General features: G+C 38.1%; 1 protein-coding gene across 1 annotated transcript in view; it reads right to left on the bottom strand.

Annotated features, from left to right (window-relative positions):
* The window catches only part of LOC132823692 (PH domain leucine-rich repeat-containing protein phosphatase 2-like), a 141,748-nt gene that overhangs the window by 28,468 nt on the left and 97,980 nt on the right, over window positions 1-15,300 (bottom strand). The window contains exons 9-11 of the mRNA XM_060837659.1: window positions 4,877-5,079; window positions 2,959-3,019; window positions 2,506-2,601 (exon numbers count right to left, since the gene is read on the bottom strand). Coding sequence (XP_060693642.1) covers window positions 2,506-2,601; window positions 2,959-3,019; window positions 4,877-5,079 — 360 coding nt within the window. The remainder of the gene's footprint in view (window positions 1-2,505; window positions 2,602-2,958; window positions 3,020-4,876; window positions 5,080-15,300) is intronic.

Here is a 15,300-nt window from a genome sequence, read left to right as displayed (position 1 = left end):
ATGCTATTGCAAATAGTCTAAAGGGTCTGCTGTTTGATCCAATCTGCCAGTTTTTCGATCTACATATCTAATATCATACCAACACACGGAATTCATAATTCAAAATGTTACTTATTTGTGAATAGGCAACATAATGTTTTGGTTTGTCAGCTGCATCCTGTCAATGACGAATATCACTCACCTTACCACTATACAATAGCTATGTGTAACAGCGGGATGCTCAAACCGGTGAGATACTTCAAATGAAGAGTAAAGCAAATTGGGCACATTTAAGGAGCATAAATGACATGATGTAAACACTGTTTTTCCTTTGCTTTGGTAATTCTTGCAAATTGCCCTGATCAGTGCAAGATGAAAATCTCTGTCAAAATGTGTCTTTTTTTCCCACAAATACAAGTTCTTTCTCGGCATCGTTGTCATGGCCAGCAATTATTGCCCATCCTAATTACCCTTTAACTGAGTCACCATTTCAGAGGGTAGTTAATAATCAATTACTTTCACATGGGTTTGGAATCACATACAGCTAAACAGGTATGATGGCAAATTTCTTTCACTAAAGGAAATCAGTGAACCAGATGGACTTTTTTTTAAAAAAAATAGCTGTTGATTGTTGTTGTGTTCACCATAATGAGATTACCTTTGTTTTTCAGACTTCTAAATGAATATAAAATATCTGCTGGGATTTGAATGTGCTCAAAAAGCATTCATTTGGGCTTCCACATTACTAGACGAGTGACACTATCACTCAATCACTGTCCATCCTCACCATCCCCCAAATACGATCATGGTCGAACCCGACAGAAACTTCATTTTCCCACCTTATCCTTGATTCCACAAGCTCCCAAAATTCCATCAACATCAGGCTTGAAGATGCTCATCAACTAAGCATCCACAGTCTTTAAGGACAGATTTCCAAATATGTCAACTTTTGTTCAGTGATAGTACTACCACTTCAAAAACAAAAATCATGACTTCCAGCTTCAGCTATATTTCAGTGTATAATTCTGGCTGGAAATCTAGGGCAATATTGTGTAAGTGCTGCACCACCTTCAATGTCATCTATCAATTTAATCCTATATCCCACCTTTGCTCACAGAATGACATAAAAGATTCTATGGTGCTATTCAGTAAGAGCTGAGGAGTCCTATTGATGTCTTAGCCAATATTTATCCTTCAATCAAAAATATTAGTTCATTTTTGAGTCCTAACTGAACCAGAATTATTTGCATTGATTCCTATATTACAATAGTGAACAGATTTCAAAAATGCATCAACGAGTAATAAGCTGTTTGGCAACATGGTGGCTCAGTGGTTAACACTGCTGCCTTACAGCACCAAGGACCCAGTTCAATTCCAACCTTGGATGACTGTCTGTGAGGAGTTGGCATGGGCTCCCACTGTGCGCTCCAATTACCTCCTATAATCTAAAGATGTGCAGGTTAGGTGGATTGAGGGTTCATGGGCGGAGGAGGGTGGTATGTCTGGATCTGGATGGGATGCTCTTGGGAGGGTCGGTGCAGACCAGATGGGCCAAGTGGCCTCTTTCTGCACTGTCGGGATTCTACAATTCTAAGATGCTTTGAGGTTGTGAAAGGTATCATATGAATGCATGTTCACTACCTTCCCTAATTCTCACTTATTTCATCTACACTTAGGGGCAAAAAGGCAAGACAGGTACACACTAAAAGAATGCAAAGGGCAGCTATAATAGGCATAGGAAGAAAGTAACAGAGAAACAAAAATAGCAGGAGCAGCTGAAAGATTATGAGAGAAAGACTTAAAGTGAAAAGACACTGTGATACGAACATAAGGGAACTACAAACAGGTCTTCCAGAATCTTCAAACCTTTTGTCTATGTAGCAGGAACTTCAGGGCAGGCATGTGTTCATAATTCTCAATAATATACCTTACTGCCTCATTATATTGAAATTTCTCCAAATAATTCATTCAATGGGTTATTTTTGATGTGCAGGAACCTAACAAGTGGCACTTGTAGTAAAGGATGAGTAATCCAATAATCAGCATTTAGTTGTTTTGGTTGGAGGAGGAAATTTTGCAAGAACACCAGGAAAGTCTTTTTATTCAAAAAGAATTTTAAGATTTTAAGTGGATAACAGGATTCTGATTAAATGCTTCAACATAAAACAGCTCCTCCTATAACTCAAAACTGCCAATCAGTATACTTGCCAGCCTAGATTATGAATAAAATCATTTATGATCAATCCCTACAAAAGTCTAAAGATATCAAATGTTATCAACAATGTTAAACTAAAGCAAAGTGCTTCTTCACAAACAGCATAAGTGAAACCAGTCAGAACATTCAGCTTTTCAGACCAAAATCAGGTTCCAAATTGTTGGCTACGTGCTCGCTTCATCTGACAAATGAAGTCTTTTAAGACAACTACAGAATCTTGAGGGGAGCAGCAAGTAGCGACATCAGCTTATTAAGAAATCTTCTGTGCCTTAATCCATAAATATCAGTTGAGCATTATTGTCCTTTCTCACCTCATAGGTAATTCTGCAATCAGGTTATGACTGACATCCAGCAGCTCAAGTTTCTTAGCATCACATACCCAGTCAGGCACAGATTCTAATTTGTTCCTATTGAGATAAAACAAGATAATTTGATCATAGTCCAATAAATCTCTGATTTTTACCTGAAAAAATATTTTGTAAAACATAAACTAACTCACCTAAATGCTGTAAACATTTTAAAATTACTGATGTATTATGCAAAATGTCTTATCTTCAGCTTACATGTATATTTACACATACATTCTTTTTGGATAAAATAGAGCTAACAAACTATTTGATAGAAGTAATTAAAATCATGAGGGATCTGGACAAAGTAGGTCAGACAAAACCACCAGTCAAAAGAATTGAGAACGAGAGGGCATAGATTTAAGGTAATTTACTAAAAAAAAAGCAATGCCAACATGAAGACAGATTTACACCCACCTGGAGAGATCAAGATGAACCAATTGACCAGGAAGTGGATAGATGCTCAGTGTTGTCAATTCTAAGCAAACATTCAAAATAAGTTTAGTAGAAATTCTAGTCAATAATGAGACTACAAGTTGAATATAAACAGATCACTCATTACTTCTCAGGTCTTCATTCCTGATTACATCATACATGGGAGTACAAAAAACACTTTTAAACAAATTAAAAGGGGATTTTTCATTTTAAGCTATCCCAGTCTAGGGAACTTCCAGTAAATCTGTAGCTCACTTGGATTGTTCAGGGGTCCTGGAATCCACACTATAATAATTCATATTACATAACAGACTTGTGAACTGCACAACTGACTGGTGAGCAATTTATAATTTGTGGACTTAAAAAACTGCTGCAATATGGACATTAAATTGTCTCTGTGACAAGAATCAGATAATAGTTGTTAACGGATGTTCATCAGACTAAAGGAAAGTTTATTGTGCAAGGTCCCCAGGGGTCAGTGTTTGGATCAGAAAGGTAAATATAGAATTCCAAAAATATAAGACTAATTGATAGACTGGACTGTCAAGTGGCAGATCAAATTCAATGCTAAGAGGTGCAAAGTGATTCGTTTTAGGAGAAAAAAAATGGCGGGACAGTACAGTGTACAACTCTAAAGGTAGAGTTGAAGCAGAGTGACTTGCATGCATGTGCAAATAGGTCATTGAAGATAGGAAAGGCACAGAGAATCATGAATAAAGCTTACAGTAGCTTAGGTTTTATGAATAATGACATGTCAAACAACAGTAAGGATGTGCTAAACGTATATGATGTGAAGGCATTACAGAATATGAAAAAAGTGATTAAAAACTGAAAGAGCTGCAGATGCTAAAAATCAGAGACTAAAACAGAAATTGCTGGAAATGTTCAACAGGTCTGGCAGCATCTGTGGAGAGAAATAAGAGTTAATGTTTCGGGTCAAGTAACCCTGTGCCATTTGACCCAAAATGAGAAAGGGTTACTTGACCTGAAACACTAACTGATTTCTCTCCACAGATGTTGCCAAACCCACTGAGGTTTTCCAGTAATTTCTAGTTTTGACTACGAAGAAATGATTAATGGGAACATTTGCTAGGATGAGGAACTTCAGACACAAACATCAATCGGAGAAGTCAAAACTGGTTTGTTTCGAGAAAAGAAAGCTGACGAGATCTAATAGTTGTATGTGAAGTCGTGAAGAATCTGAACAGAGAAGATGAGGTAAAACCATTTCAGTCAAGAAAGAATCGAGAATGAGGGGACACAGATTCAAGACAATTTGCTACAAAAAGAATAGCAACATGAAGACAAGTCGTTTCAAGCAGCAAACAATTAGAATCTGGAATATCGGCAGGTTCAATCAAGGAGCCAAAATGGAATTAAATACTTACATGAAAAGAAAGAAATCACAGGGTTTTGAGATGAAGGCAGAGAAATGGCACTTGGTTAACTACTAATTTGGAGAGCTAGTACTTAAAATTATTCAGGCAAATGGCCTCCTTCAGGGCGGCACGGTGGTTCAGTGGTTAGCGCTGCTGCCTCACAGCACCAGGGACCCAGGTTCGATTCCCACCTCAGGCAACTGTCTGTGTGGAGTTTGCACATTCTCCCTGTGTTGGTGTGGGTTTCCTTCGGGTGCTCCCATTTCCTCCCACAATCCAAAGATGTGAAGGTCAGATGAACTGGTCATGTTAAATTGCCCATAGTGTTAGGGAAATGGATCTGGGTGGGTTACTCTTCAGAGGATTGGTGTGGGCTTGTTGGGCCAAATGGCTTGTTTCCACACTGTAGGGAATCTAATCTAAACTAATTTTAAAATTTCAGTACTATAAATTATTATGGTCATTTAGTCTTTAAAATCTTAATAGAAAGTGGCCAAATAGTTCAAAATGGATTGACTCACGGTTGGAACCAGCATACAATGTCCTCAACGAGAATCCACTTAATGTGAGAGTAGTCAGATTGTTGCGCTCACAATGCAGATGTTCAATACTCGCAATTACACTTAAATCAAGTTCAGTCAGCAGATTGTCTCGTAAATCCAGGTAAGTTACATGATTAATAGCTTCTAGGCTGTCCATTATTACAGTCTTAATTGAATTCAACCTAATAAACAGAAAGAAAGAAAAATGTTGATGAAAGCCAAAAATAAACTGTGCTCTTAAAAGGGTTAGTAAAAACTAAAGCATAAAATTTAAATTCTGGGCCTGTTACATGCACCAACAATCAGGATTATTTAGCAGATATAATTCTGATTAAATTACAACTAAAAAGAAATTTACCAGACAGTATTTCAAAGATATGACAAAGTGAGCAAGAAAAGTTATTCAATACATGGCATCTAACTTTAAATAAGTGACATTTGAAATACTTTCTAAAATAAAATGATGTAAAATGGATTAAAAACCAGCTAAGTAAATGTCTGAAGGTATTTGAAAATTGGCACAATTTCCGATGTGGGAAATCTCCATAATTCTCTTCTTGGTCTTGCATTTTTCTTTTTGTTAACAACTTAGATAAGGAAAAATAAGGAAGGAATACAAAATGTTTTAATTCATAAATTTTCATCATCTTAAATTCTTAAAGTTGGTGAATGTCAGATCTGAACCAGATGAGATGCAGCTGTAAAAACCAGTATTATTGGAAATGCCTGATAAATTAGTATTGTGCTGTTATATATAGATCAGTTATTTTCCAACAGAAATAACAAGAACATAGACAAGAAGAATGAAAGATAAAATGCTTGAAAAAAGAATTAGCGGGTCATGCAGCATCTGCTTACTTCTTTGTCTTTACAGGTGCTGCCTTCCCTATTGAGTTGTTTCTAGCTGTTTATAGGTCAGATTTTCAGCATCCAAAGTATCCTGCTTTTCAATTAGGAAGAATGAAAACTAGTTAAGAAAAAAAAAGTGTCTAAAGACACCGAAAGGACATTTCAAACTACTACTCCAAACTATATTCAACACACAGGTGATTTGTGCGTTGCTGGTGTCTCTCAAACAGCAAATGAGATAAATGATTAGGATGTCTGTTTTTAATTAAAGAAACAACATGTGCACCAAAACATGAGGAGAAATACTTTCCTGTTGAATAGTGTTTCTGATTCATTTACACCCAGCCGAACACTGGAAAATTCTGAGAGCCTTCACTAGGAATTGTAGCCCAATGCCCTTCAACTCAAGTTAGTCGATATAAGTTCCAACTCAAGCATTCTAAGATCTCATCTAGAATCAGAACTTCATTTTAATGCAGCATTTAAGGGTTAGTATATGTTATTAGCTCTTGCGCTGTCCAGTTAAATTGACAAGCAAAAAAGGAAATTTCATGTTAGAAAAACTACAAATCTCCAGCTTTACAATGACAAATACATATTTAAAGGAAAACATTTTCCATCTCTCTAAATGTTTTTAACCACTCCTTATGCTTTTATTAATGTTGCTCAATACATATAAAATTAATTGAAAAATAAGGCAAAGGAAAAGTCGCCCTAGTCCAAAAGAACTGCTCTTTCATTAGCGAGAGACTATTGTTAGTGGTTTAACCTGAGAATCATCACACCTCAGGTGAAGGGAGAAGTTGTGAAGGCAGGGCTTTCTTGGTAACCTCAACCTGCACAGGAGTTGAACTTGCACTGCTGGCAGTGCTCTGCACTGCAAACTAGCTATCCAGTGAATTGGGCTAACAGGCCTCCAAATAAGGAAGGGATAAAAGAGGAATATTGATTTAATATTATGATCTACAGGTGTTAACACTGAAGTTTATCAGCAGAGACTTGCAAGTCAATTTCATAAGTTTCTTGAAAGCATTCAGAAACGGCCTCATCACTGTTATGCAATGATCTGACAAAGACTACATTTTAAAATGGCCTTGGAGTTCCAAATATTTCAATCCTTTTTCTTATTCACTTATAGGATGTAGTTGCCACTGGCAGACCAACATTTATTTCTCATCCAAAACTGATAGATATGGGACAAACTACCTTCCTCACTCAAGTCCCATGTCTCAGCAGAACAGACATGTGCTTCTTTTCACACCTAATTACATTTTCATTTGTCCCTAACCACCATTAGCACACTTTGTCTTTTGTTCTGGGCACCTTCACCATCTGTTCAATTTGCTCTTCTTTCCCCTCTGTTAACAGCATAAAAGTCATTAATTTCAGACCTCTTTCCTTTCTGAAGGGGAGATGTGCCATACTTGAAGCGTCAATTCTGTTTCCCTGTTCAAAGATGCTTCCAGACTTGCTGAATTTCTCCAGTATTTTCAGTTTTTGTTTCACCTTCTGTATTTTAATACTCCAATCAATAAAAAGCTTCCCCTAACACAGAGATGGGGAACATTTTAATGTTGGAAGGCAGCATTATGTTAGTTGCAATCTAATAAGGCCGTATCCAAGAGGCTTCAATTATATATTCTTCAAAATTCAAATTATTTTGTAAAAATCTAACTACTATGTACTAACTAACTTAAAAAAAGAAAAAAATGTTAATTCTAAAGTTAACTAACCTTTTAATGATTTTGTTGTGACAGCTTTTTGTAGGAAAGCATTTGAATATTTGGCTGCAGCATGGAGGTCTGCAGTTTTAGCTGATCCTCTAGATGGGTATCCGTCATTCGTGACCTTAAGGGCGCCTTGACTTTGGTTAAGTAGGAGAATGTAGATTCGCAGCAATAAGTGGTTGAAAAGCAAGAAAGCATTTTTCGTGCATGTTGCAAAATTTGGATTCATTCAAAAGGCCACACACAATGGCCTAGAATGCTGCAGGTTCCCCACCCCTGCCCTAACACCTCCCAGCCACTTTCAATTCCCCAACTTCCAATTTGCTGGTGGGACTTGGACCTGACCTCTTGGCTTGGAAGTAGAGACACTGCCATTGCGTTACAAGAGTCCTCTTGGATGGGATTTGTTTTATTTTTAATAAATCTGTTCAGGCCTGTTATGACACACTTCTAAAGCAGCTGGGTTTTGAACCCAGGTCTCCGGGCTCAGAGGTAGGGACACTACCACCATACCACAAGAGTTCTCTTAATTTGCCCTGTTCCTTGTGAACAGGACACACCTGAGCAAATTTCCACATAACTGAACAGATGCAATTATTGGGGGTCTTGTAACATAGTGGCAGTGTCCCATCCCTGAGCCAGAAGGCTGGGGTTCAAGTCCCACCTGCTCCAGAAATAAGTAATAATGTCTCTGAACAGGGTGATTAGAAAATACATAAATGCCAATATTTAACAAAGCTCTTTAATAAAAGTAGCAATGTCCCTACTTTTATGCCGGGAGGTCCAGGTTCAAGTACCACTTGCTCCAGAGGTTGTTGAGTCATATAGCATGGAAACAGATCTTTCAATCCAACAAGCCCATGCCGAACATAATCCTAAATTAAACTAAACAAATCGCACCTGTCTACTCCTGGCCCATATCCCTCCAAATCTTTCCTATTCATGTATCTGTCCAGATTTCTTTTAAACATTATAATTGTACCCAAATCCATCACCTTCTCAGCAAGTACATTCCACATGCGAACCACACTGTGTAAAGAAATTTGCCTCTCACGACTTTTTAAAATCTCTCTCCTGTCACCTTAAAAATGTGCCCCCTTAGTGTTGAGATTCCCCATCTGAGGGAAAAGACAGCAACCATTAATTCTATCTACACCTCTCATAATTTTATAAACTTCTGTCAGATCGGCTCTGAACCTCCTATGCTTCAGTGAAAAACGTCACAGCCTACCCAGCCATTATTTCTCACTCAATCCTTCAATACCTGGCAAAGTCCTGGTAAATCTTTTCTGAACCCTCTCTAACTTGCTAATATCCGTCCTATAAATGGGTGACCAATGTCCTGCACAAGCTCAACATGACTTCCCAATTCCTAAACTCAAAAGGACTGAGCAAAGAAGGCAAGTGTGCCAAATGTCTTTTTAACTACCTTGTCTATATGATGTATCATAACATCAAAACAGGGTGAATACAAAAGATCCACATGCCAATATAATAGCTGTGCTGAAACAACTTGGATATGGATGCAACTAGTTCTGAAGTAGAAGTGCCCAGAACTACAAGGTAGGATCTTGCTCATGACTTTTATCGCATCCAGCGTAGTCAGCCATTTCTTGATATTAAAGGCAGTGAATCTAATCGGTTGAAGGTGGGTATATTAGTATGAAGTGTTTGGAGGGATATGGGCCGGGTGCTGGCAGGTCGGACTAGATTGGGTTGGGATATCTGCTCGGCATGGATGGGTTGGACTGAAGGGTCTGTTTGCATGCTGTACATCTCTATGACTCTATGTGATGCTAGGGACCTCAGGAAAAGGTGAAGATGGATCATCAACTCAGAGCTTTTGGGTGAAGAGAGTTGTAAACATTTAAGCACTTCAGCATTGATCTACTGGGTTCCCCCCAATCATTGAGGATAAATACATCTGTTGAAACAACTCCTCTGGTTAGCTAATTGTCCTTTACTGTTCATGAGTGGATGTAGCAAAATTGCAGAGCTTTGTTTATCCGTTGGTTATGGGATTGCTCACTTTTGTCTAGCATGGAAATAGTTCTGTGTTGTAGCTTCACTAGGTTAGCAGCTTATTTTTAGGTATGCCTGGTGTAGCACATGGCACATTCTCCTCCTTGAATCAGGGTTAATTGAAAGAAGGATTTGTTGGTCCATCAGCCTACAGATTGTAGTTGATGAATGTTCAATTTTGAGCTATCCCGTTTGCATGGTGCTGACTTCCTCAGTTAGTCTATAACTCTCCACGTGTTTATTAGCTTGGTTCTGGATCGTTGCTACTAAAAGCTTTTCCACCAAGGCTAAATTGATCGGCCTTTAATTTCTGGATTTACCTGCTTTTCTGAAGAAGGCTTAATGTTTCTAATTCTTTAGCTCTATACCACATTCTCCTTTCTATAGAAAGCAGCACATTTTCAGCCAATACCTCCACAATGTCTTCAGTATCTTTTTTATAGTCCATCCAGTCCTAATAACAACTTTAAGTACAACCAGACTTTCTACTGAATCTTCTATTAAAAGTTAGTCCAAACAATAGTCTAACTATTATGACAAATTTGGCAGCATCAAATTCCTTGGTTAAAACAAACTGCAAAGTACACATTTAGTATCTCAGCCATGTCCTCTGCCTCTGTGCATGGATTGGCTTTTCAGTCTTTACTCAGCCCCAACTATCATCTTACTATTTATATACCTAATAAGATTTTGGGATTAACCTTTATGTTGGCTGCCAGCCTCTTCTCATACTTTCTCTTTGCTTTTTAATTCTATTCTGAAATTTCGAAATCCAGCCTGATTCTGATGCTCATGATTAATGTGGCATCTGTTATATGTATTTTTGTTTGCCTGATCTTACTATCTCTTTGGTTATGCAGGGATTTCCAGCTTTGTTTGTTCTATATTGCTTCATGTGAATGTACCTTGATTGAATCATCTCTTCCTTGAGCTTTGGCTACCAATCTTTGATTCCAATTTACATGCAGCAGAATCATGGTCACCCAGTTAAAACTGGCTCTTCTCCAATTAATTATTTTTATTCTAGGTTGCCCCTTTTAGTAAGGTTTACTTCAACTTTTTCATATCATCATTGCTGTTTGCAATATGTTCCTTTACTGACACTTGATTCACACAATTCACCTCATCCCCAGAATCAGATGTAGCAATCTCACCTACCTTAAAGGTTTGGAAACATACTGAGGAGGAACACTTCTAACCTCAATTTTTTCACCCTTACTATAGCAGTCTACATTAGGATAATGGAAGTCCCCAATTATCATTTCTCTATGGTTTAAGCACTTCAGCAAATTTCCTCCTCTTCCTGCTTTTTAGTGGTCTATGGTTATCATTCGTAATATATCAGTGTAATAATAGCTCTTTTATTTCTTAGTCATATAGACCTTATCATAGCATCATAGGCTGCCTACAGTGCAGATAGATACCATTCAGCCCATCAAGGTTGCAGTGACCCGCTGAATAGAATCTCACAAATCCAACCCTCCACAACCTATCCCTGGACTTTGAAACTGCCCAGGCATCTCGCTCTCTAAAACCAAAACATTCTCCTTAATTAATATTGCCACTTTTCCTTTCTTTCCTTTCCTATCTAACCTAACACCTCATATCCTGGAATGTAGTTCACCCCCAGAGATGCACTTCAAGTTTTGCGCCATTCATAATAATCTTGGCTGATCATTTAACTCAGTACCCTGTTCCCACCACCAAATCTGCAAGAAAAATATGCAGAAATGTAAACAGCATAGTGATAGTTATAATGGGGGACTTTGAGTACCTATACATAGACTGGGACTGTGGTAGTGGAAATGGTGGCAAAGGACAAGCATTCAGAGATTCTGCTGGGAACAGAGTATAAAAATAGGGAGGTGTTGCTAAAACTATACAAGGCACTAATCAGACCACATCTGGAGTGCTGTGAACACTTCAGTCCTTCATCTAAAGAGAAATATACTGGCACTGGAGGCAGTCCTGAGAAGGTTCAGTAGATTGATTCAAGGTATGGAGGGATTTTAACAGGAGAGATTGGATAAGTTAGGCTTGAACTCGGAGTCTAGAAAAATGGCAGGAGAGCCTGTGAAGCATATACGATTACCAAAGGGTTTACAGGATAGATATGGAGAGGTTTTCCCCCACTTATGGGAAAGTCTAAACCTCCAAGGCATAAACTCAGAATAAAGGATCACCCAACAACAGATGAGGAGGACTTTCTCCTCTCGGAGTGACATTGATTCATGGAATTCTGTATTGTAGAAAGCTGTCAATGCTGCATTGCTAAATATATTCAAGGCTGAGATACATATATTTTGAATTAGTAAGTGAATCAAGCATTAGGGAGAAAAAGCAGGGAAGTGGAGTTAAGGATCATTAGAATAGCCACGACCTCACTGAATGGTCGAACAGACTTGATGGGCTGAATGTTTACTTCTGCTCCTGCGTCATATGATCTGTTCAGGAGAATTACCCTCGGCAACAGGTACCAAGCTCAACACGAAAGGAAGCACCGAGAGATCTGGCTCTTGGAACGGCGGGCAAGTAGATCAAGTAACAGTTGCCAAAGATTTAGGAGATAGCGATGATTGCATGATTGGGTTTAGGATGACAATGGAAAATAACATTTGTAAATCCAGAGTAAGAATAATCAACTGGCAGAGCGCTAACTTAAGTTATCAAAAACAAACAGAGCTGGGCTGGATACACTGGAGCCAAAAGTTGTTTGCAGAAACACAAATTGAACAACAGGCTACCCTTCAAGAAGAGATGGTTCCTTCACAGTAAAAGTATTTCTCGTGGCAGAAGTTGGTTGGCGCATCTAGTTCTGGCTGACTGTAACACTAATTTACAGTGCTCAAATTTTTAAATATAAAAATGTAATTCACTTTTAAGGTGATTTTACTAATGTAGGGTTTGAGAATGTACAATTTCAAATTATAATATGTTAATATATTTCCTGATGAAAAGGTAGTCAAGAGATAGGAGATGAACTCTGCCTTTAATTTATACTTTCTTATCAATGACTTCTGTCATTAGTGGAGGTGCCATATGGTAACTTATAAAACATTTCACTAGTTTTTGTAAAAATACACATGACAATAAATTGCTATTCTATTCTGAAAAATTCTAACTGAACAGTAATTTTTTTAATATTCAGTTATTCATTTTGCAAGTTACTTCAGCTAAGAGTACACAGTACTGCACATATAGCATTGAGTATTATACATAGGTCCCTCAGCAACTTCCTATCCAGAAAATCCAAACTCCAATTCTACTGTTTCCAATGTTTCACTGAAAGTCAAAGGGTTCAAGAACATGACCACAACTTTAAGTGAAGTCTCCAGTACCCAGAACTGCCCTTTATGAACCAGTTCTCTTTTGTCACCAAAACATCACGTTCCTTTCTGTTATTTGGAAAGGAAAGTCCCTGGAGCATCGGAGGCTGAGGGGTGACCTTATAAAGGTTTACAAAATTATGAGGGGCATGGATAGGATAAATAGACAAAGCCTTTTACCTGGGGCAGGGGAGTCCAGAACTAGAGGGCATATGTTTAGGGTGAGAGGGGAAAGATAAGAGTGACCTAAGGGACAACTTTTTCATGCAGATGGTGGTACGTGTATGGAATGAGCTGCCAAAGGATGTGGTGGAGTCTGGTACAATTGCAACATTTAAAGGCGTTTTGATGGATATATGAATAGGAACGGGTTGGAGGAATATAAACCGGGTGCTGGCAGGTGGGACTAGATTGGGTTGGGATATCTGGTCAGCATGGACAAGTTGGACTGAAGGGTCTGTTGTCTTCTGTACATCTCTATGACTCTAAAAGGAAAAAGTGAGGTATGGGTAAATGTGTTACGTTTGAGACATACTAGTTATGTATGAGTTACATTTTCAGATTTTTTTTGAACATTAAAAAATTGCTTTCAAAAGAGATACATCCTAATTATTCAGTTTCTATTTGATTTCGACATTTCTAATTTGTAATTATCGTGTAGTGCATTTGAAAACTACATTACCAAAGTGGTTATTTACTGAGATCAATGCTGCCATCTACTGATTACTTATGCTGCCACACTAACCAATCCAAGTTGCTGGAAGCTAAACCTACTGTAGTTAACTGAAACTGAACTCTTGGAAAATTCAATTATACGTTACCTCCAAAACCTCCCAAGGAGCTTCACAGAAATGTTATCAAACAAAAAAATGACACTAAGTCACATTGGAGAGGATACGTATTCCATGCTGGACTGTGTTCTTAAGAATGGGAGATACAGAAGTTAAGATTTATGGAAAAATTTAGGCTCTATGCAGCTCAAGGCACAAACCACAGCGGTAGAAAATTAAAATCAGAGATAATTAAGAGGTCAAAATTAAAAGAGCACAAATATTTTGGAGGCTGTAGGGTTAGATGATGGGTGTGGAATGTGACAGGAGCTCAAGATAATGGCTTTCATGTCGTCAATGATTAAGGAAGGAAACTGTGGTTAATATATCATGTGATATCAACATGAAGGTAGTAGAAAAATCATGAGAACTGGTAGAGAGCGAGAGCTGGATATCATCAGCATGCATGTGAAATCTGATTCCAAGGATTCTGTCACTGAGGGATCAATGGATATTTGGAAAAGTAAGAATCTAAGATTAAATCGCTGTCATTCCAGTGGTAATGTGGTGATAACTGGAAAGGAAGCTACTACTGTACATGTTTTGGTCAAAAGAACAGAGCAAGTACAGGGTCAAGAGACAAACAGACCTTGATAAACATATGTTAAGGAACACATTATGTAAATGACAGTGAACAGTTACAAAATTTATATAAAAGTTACATAAAAGGGCATTTATGGCAGATGAACAAAGTGCATTTAGGGCAGATAAAATTCAATGCGGGCAAGTGTGAAGCGATCCAGCTCTGTATCTTTTCATTGGTGAAACCTCAAAGAATGTGGCAATGAAATGGATTTAAACAGTTGTGTATATAAATCATTGAGAGGGGCTAGATGGCATAAAAAGTAACCAAATAGGCCATAAGACCATAAGACATAGGAGTGGAAACAGGGCCATTCGGCCCATCAAGTCCACTCTGCCATTCAATCATGGCTGATGGACATTTCAACTCCACTTACCCGCATTCTGCCAGTAGCCCTTAATTCCTTATGACATCAAGAATTTATCAATCTCTGCACTGAAGACATTTAGAGTCTCGGCCTCCTCTGCACTCTGTGGCAATGAATTCCACAGGCCCACCACTCTTTGGCTGAAGAAATGTCTCCGCATTTCTGTTCTGAATTGACCCCCTCTAATTCTAAGGCTGTGTCCACAGGTCCTAGTCTCCTCGCCTAACGGAAGCAATTTCCTACGTCCACCCTTTGCAAGCCATGTATTATCTTGTAAGGTTCTATTAGATATCCCCTTAATCTTCTAAACTCCAGTGCAATGTTTGTCTTTTTCTCAAAGGAGCTTGAATACAAAAGGAAAGAAGTGACATTTCAGTTGTACAGAGGCTTGGTCAGTCTAAATCTGGATGTATTGAACTCAGTTGTGAGGATACTGGGGATCTGAAATAAAAACTGAAAATGCTCAAACACTCAGCAGCTAAGTTAGTATCAAGAAGAGAGTTAATGTTTCACTTCAATGATTTTTCAACAGAAGTGATCAAAGGTCAACTTGCAACATTAACTTTTTTTTCCCCCTCAATAAATACTGTCTAAATTGTTGAATATTTTCAACACTGTTTTAATTTTAGGAAAGCTACATTGACTTTGGAATGGAAACAAGCAGATTCACCAGAATTATGCTAAAACTGAAAGGGTTAC

Source organism: Hemiscyllium ocellatum, chromosome 17 (genome assembly GCF_020745735.1).
Source record: "Hemiscyllium ocellatum isolate sHemOce1 chromosome 17, sHemOce1.pat.X.cur, whole genome shotgun sequence".
NCBI lineage: Eukaryota > Metazoa > Chordata > Chondrichthyes > Orectolobiformes > Hemiscylliidae > Hemiscyllium > Hemiscyllium ocellatum.
This window is presented reverse-complemented; position numbering and strand designations above follow the sequence as displayed.